This window comes from Calypte anna, chromosome 2 (genome assembly GCF_003957555.1).
Source record: "Calypte anna isolate BGI_N300 chromosome 2, bCalAnn1_v1.p, whole genome shotgun sequence".
In the NCBI taxonomy this organism is placed as follows: Eukaryota; Metazoa; Chordata; class Aves; order Apodiformes; family Trochilidae; genus Calypte; species Calypte anna.
The window spans coordinates 128,608,036-128,614,035 of record NC_044245.1 but is presented as its reverse complement, the minus strand read 5'-3'; the positions used below and the strand labels follow the sequence as shown (position 1 = coordinate 128,614,035).

Here is a 6,000-nt window from a genome sequence, read left to right as displayed (position 1 = left end):
TCTTCATGGCCAAGCTGTTGTAATAGCGTACAGAAGTCAGCTTCCAACAAAGTAACACTTCAGATTTGCCTTTCCAATATTTTTAGGGTGCAATTCAGCAGTGTGAGCACCAAATCTGCATTTACAAAATGTGTGCTTGTCCCCACAGGCAAGTAAATATTGTACTTCAGAATCTGCTTACACATGTAAGCTTTGTATACATAGTTGGTGTGCATACACCTTGCAAGTACAAAACAGGTTCTCACCTTTGGAAATCACAGTATTTAAATATCTAAACCACTAGACTTCCAACCTCTTGCTTTGGTATTGACTAAATAGAAAATTTACAATGTCATTCTTCAGTCTTACACTGACTGAGTTATTAACCAAGAAAATAAAAAAGAAATCTGAGTATCCAAGGAAATCTACAAATACATTCATCAATATGTAGCACATTATGAATAAGGAGACAATACAAGCAATTGCTACAGTATGAATGAAAAACAAGTAGTTGTAGGAAAGCCTGAAAGTCTTCTTAACACTTTTTTCTCATGTAACATTTAATCTTCTACTATGTTAGTTCCCAAGGTGTACACTTTATGTTTGATTGAAAAGGGGGGGGGGGGTTGGAAAATGAAAAGCCTCTGAAGAATTGAGCAGCAACACTTAAGTGCATTGAAAATATTGATAATCTGTGGCACATAGGAATGGATGGATTACATAGGAGATTTTTTTCTATTTACAGTATCACACACTTATATAAAGTCTCTGTTGCATTTTTTTAGTACTTAGTCTGTGGCAAATCACAGTAATATTCACGGAAAAAAGGAAATCACATTTTGTTATTAAGATTATGTGGCAAAAAGGGGTATTACTTATTCTTGCGTAGCCTATCTAATCCTGTGAACCCCATGAATCCAAAAATCTAATTGGCACACAAACTTTTTAATAAGTTAACATAGGAACAGGTTGCTCTTGATTGTTTACCTCTTGACCTAATCATTAAGTTCAGTGCTGGAGAATTATCTGCTTTGCAAGATGTCAGAATTGCTACATTAAACCAAACAAACACAAAACACAACCCAACACACACACCAAAAAAAAAAAAATTAAAAATCCTGTAGAAAGAGTAACTTTGCTGTTGGGTAACTGGCTGCATGATAGGCAGTATCAAAGCAGGGGGGTATATCTGAGTAATACCATTCTGTCTTTTAGACACCAAAGACTGTGACAAGCCTTCACAAATAATTATTATTATGGCAGTAATAAGCAACTCAATTTCAGCAAAAAAACTGCCTTATCACCAGGCTTAGCAGGGCAGAGCCTTCAGAGCAGTTTCTGGTATCAATATGAATACTGGGATTTCTGTTTCCAACAGAGACAGAGGCAAATTAGAGGGATGTGGGAAAGAACATTATACACAATGTGACACAGCTGAAAAAATCACATATTTGCACTTGAAGATGTAAAACACACTGTGGTAAAGAAGGAAAAGCAACTAAATGGCATGGCCCTCTTCCTTGCAACAAGTTTTCTCTAAGTATTATAAAAACTCAAAAGAAATGGAACACATAACAATCAAGCAGAAAGAAAATGCAAAACAAAATTAAAGAAATGTGTTTGAAGGTCATTTCCACATCTTTTAAAAGAAATCTGGACCCATTTCTTTGCTGGTAAAACCCTGCCACCAGGTCTGAAGGGCCTTTACATGAAAGTAAGCAAATGGATATAAGTATGGAAATTCTAAATGCTTACTACAAAAAAAATGCTTACATACAAAAGTTTAATTGTGAGACTGAGGGACAGAGTTACTTTTTGTCAAAGGATTGCATACTCTTCTTGAAAACAACAAAAATAGAGTAAAACAGAATGAAACTGATTATCCAATCAGCCAACTGATTATCAGTTTAGTAACCTTTGTGTTCAAGTCCTCAGCTAAGACATTAAAAATGCACTTGAAACATCAGAACATAAAACCAGGTGTACCTGCTATATCAAAATTATTTTTTCTTTCCAGCATATTCTCCATTAGCTTTTGGTGCCACATGCTGAAGAAACTAGATTTAAACCAGTGAATGGCAAAAGTGTCAGAAGGCAATGATTTGCAGTACATTGGCATCTCCATCTTGACGATCTTTTTCTTCTAACACCTTCTTTTTTGACCTTTAAATTTAAAATCAATCTTCCATTTGGAAATTCAGAGCCAGGTCTGATTTTCTTTGTCGTCTCTGGTTACACTGTAGGATATTGTTCAGAAACCATTCTTATTTCTTGCTGATTCCATTTGTTACTTTTGATTTGGAGTGGCGATTCCTCCTTCTGGATGAATGGCTTTCACTATTGACTGAATGTTTTGGTGGACTATTTTCAGCACCTGATGAAAAAAAAAATATATTTTTACATATGTACATATATTTGATATTGCAAGCTCTTATTTAAAAGACAGCAAGGGTTTCTAGAGCTACAATGTTTATAGTATGGATTAGTTCAAGTTAATACCAACTGGTTGATACTCGCACTCCATCTAGTGGCCTATTTTGATTAAATAAAGCAATCGTAAAACTTCTGTAAAATTCTCCCTCCTCCAAAGAAATTGGTAAGTTTGCTATAGCAGAATATAGTGGTGAAATATCCTCCAATTTTAAATGTCATCACTAATTTAACAGCCACATTTTGATTATTGGCAGGTACTACTATCAGAAATTAAGAACTATGGAGATGTGGTAACAGATCCTTATAGTAGTACATTTCTTGTCTTCAGTCTTTCATACTACAGCCCACGTTTGACTCTGAGAAAGCAAATAGTTACAATGGAAACAGAAACAAGAGTAAAAACAAGAGTAAAACACAAAAGAGGCTGAAGTTCATAATAAATATACAGAAAGACAGATTTGCTTGGCCAGATTTCACCAGCATATAAAAAAACATTTTGAGTGCAAGCACTTTTCTCAATAATATAAAAATCCACAAATTCACTAAACTGAAAATAAATTCATGTCAGCATCCATAAAAATCATGTATGAAATATAAAGAAGCTCTGTTGCAAGTGTTTTTCAAGCATATGATAAATAAGAAATATTTTTAATGATACAGGCCCCTGGAGCATTAACTCTGACAGAGGTAAACTCCCAGGTGTGAACCTCGGTATTTGTTCAATAGGCAAAATCACACTAAAGAGTTAATGGAGGAGGCAGGTACCTCAACTGACCTCTAGTGTAGGGAAAAGAAGTCACAGGAGGCAGCTGCTTTTGCTTAGGACAGAGAGAGCACAGACTACAGAGCACATTCTTGACTGTTTCTTATCAAAGCAGGAGTAAAAGCAAAATTCACATTCATATATTTCAAATTAAACATGTAATGTTCAGATGGAAAACAAGCCCACCACAGTTATGAAATGCATAATGCCCTAGAACTACAAGAATGGCCTGGAATAACAGCAGAAAAAAAAAGTTGATTCTTAAAGAAAAAAATAAACAATAAAAGCTTTCCAAGACTTAGGAGAAAGAAGGCAGAAAAATCAAACAGCCTTGCAGATGATTTATCTGTACAGCTCCTGTAGGGATGTTTCAGTAAGCCCAGCTGTCCCCAAAAAAAGTTTCCCAAGCCTCATTTCCTAGTGCTGAGCTACCACTTCAAGAACATAAGTACAAAAGTGTAATACCTCTGCTGAATTTAGAATGAAGCCAGGAGGCGTCTGGACTGTATGGGCTGTCTTCACTTTCTGATAAGGTCTGCAAAAACAAGGACACATGTCATTGGGATGCTGGTTCTTGTGATCAGCACTTCTCCGTTTTACAATTAGATTTGCAAATTTAAACTGTGGCAGAAGTCCTCATAAAACATTCAGCCAGTACTCAGAACTTCTGTTGTCTTATTAGAAGGTACAGCATAGATGATACAATAAGAACTCACTACTTGCCACATGATCTGTTGTGTAACCAAGTATTCTTAATATTCCCCTAGCATTCCACCTGTACAATGGGAACATTAGCTAACCATTCATCCCTGAACTCTTTGCTAAAATTACAGCCTCATTTTGAGTAACTAAGAGGACAGCATTCTTTAGAAACCATAGTGTAATTTGGGATCTGTCCAAGTCCTGCTGAATTCAGAGTTCTTTCTATTGACTCCAGTTAAACTCTGGACCATCCAACCCCAGCCCCCATTTATACTGGCTCTCGTAAAGAATTCTAATGTCTAGGAGATCTGCTGTTTTAATTCTGATATAAACCAAAACCAGGCTTCTCAATAAAGTACCTTTTCTCGGTGGCCGTAGTATTCTGCATACCAAACCATACCATATAAACACAGGAAAGTTGTAAAGGCCTAAACAAAGGAGGGGAAAAAAAAGAAAAAATAATCCTTAAAACTTTATCCAAATCCCTTGTGGTTGAAGGTCTCAACAGTTCCTGGATATTCCATATTCAGAGACTTTCCTGCTTTATTTCTCTCTTACCCATCAAGATAAGTAAGCCTTGTGCTTCAATTTCAAGGTATCTGTACATTCTGCCATCATGGGCTAGGTGTGGGCATGAAAATACATACACATCACCCAGATATGTGCAGGATACACTGTCTTGATTTTTGTTCTCACCCAGTGCAATCATTATACAAAGGCAGTTGGTAGGTGTTTATCAGTATATTCTCAAGAACAACCAGTCTGGGAGAAAAAGAATTTTCCTCCCTGCCCCATGTTTGATTTTGTGGTGCTCTGATCTGGGAAGCAATTTGATACTTTTCTCCCCTGAAGTCTGAAGAATAAAATCATCATGCAAAATAAGAAAATAATAAATTCTAACTCCATGTTCAAACATGTTCAAACTGTGCTCCCCACTAAAGAGGACAAGTATTTATTTGTTAGCCCATTACAGATGTTTTGTTTTTTACTCATCAATAAAAATGTGTTTGGCATTGGAGTTACAACTTTGGCAAGACAAACATCTATTTACTGTTCTTAAATGGACAATTCCCGCTGCATTTGCAGTAATCACACTGAAGTACAGAAAGCTGCAGGCTGAGTGAGAATGGTTTACTTGATGAAGCAGTGCTGCTTACGCAGTTGTAAGGCTTCAGTGTGAGACAACACAGAGTACTTATTAATACTATTTATTAGTTCCTGCTCCTTTCCAGTGGGCACTGAAGGAAGTGCCTCCAAAGTCAGCCTCAATAGAACTGACATTTTCTGTCATAAAGACAGAAAGCCCTACAACAAACAACAAGTGTTTGTTCCATTGTTAACCACTGGTAAAGTGGCTATATTTTGATGTGTGAAAAATAAAAAAGTTATTCTAGTCCTTTTAAAGTGTGTTCTAAATGATCGTGCATTTGCTTTTCCTAGGACATGCACAAAGCTCTTTACCAGCATTCCCCCACAATGATCCCCTGCTGCCAATGTTCCAGAGAGGAAGCTATTTACATGCTTTCAAGGCTTTTGTCATGCTTCATGTCTCACAAGAGAAATCTCACTTACCACACAGAGAAGCCAAAACACAACGTACAGAATTTGTGTTTTGGAAAAAAGATCTTGTCCAAACTTTATGCACACAATAGCTTCAAGGAAAGCAATAACCCTGTGGGTAAATGAAAGAGGGGAGGAAGGGGAAAAAAATTATTACAAACAGTAAGGATCTAACTTGTGAGATCATAACCCAGACCCCAGACTGTCAACTCTGAAGAAACAGTACTCTCCAGTGAGCACACACCTCCCCAACACCACCATTAACTGAAATCCTTTGGGAAATTTATTTTTCCTTCTATACTTGTCTTCAGCATAAAGAGAATCCAAAAAGTGACTGACTGGCTGTTCACAATTCTACAAGCCTCTGCTTGTTGAGGGAACAAGCAACAGTGTTGTCAATGGCAGAGAATTTATGTTTATGCCTAGCACTGTGCTTCAGCCCTCACCAGATATAAATTTATTTTCCAATACTGAACAACAAGTAGACTCCTGTTGGGTGAACTAGAACCATGCTTTGGGTATTTCTCTACTGGATGCAAATTTACTACAATTCCAAATAGGAT

At 36.7% G+C, this 6,000-nt stretch overlaps 1 protein-coding gene across 4 annotated transcripts in view; it reads right to left on the bottom strand.

Annotated features, from left to right (window-relative positions):
* Nucleotides 1-514: 514 nt before the first annotated feature.
* The window catches only part of PTDSS1 (phosphatidylserine synthase 1), a 30,192-nt gene continuing 24,706 nt past the window's right edge, over nucleotides 515-6,000 (bottom strand). For all 4 annotated transcript variants that reach the window (XM_030444572.1, XM_030444573.1, XM_030444574.1 and 1 more), the window contains 4 exons: nucleotides 5,450-5,549; nucleotides 4,237-4,305; nucleotides 3,641-3,710; nucleotides 515-2,353 (listed from right to left, as the gene is read on the bottom strand). In XM_030444572.1, the coding sequence (XP_030300432.1) occupies nucleotides 2,244-2,353; nucleotides 3,641-3,710; nucleotides 4,237-4,305; nucleotides 5,450-5,549 (349 nt within the window). In that variant the 3' untranslated portion in view covers nucleotides 515-2,243. The remainder of the gene's footprint in view (nucleotides 2,354-3,640; nucleotides 3,711-4,236; nucleotides 4,306-5,449; nucleotides 5,550-6,000) is intronic.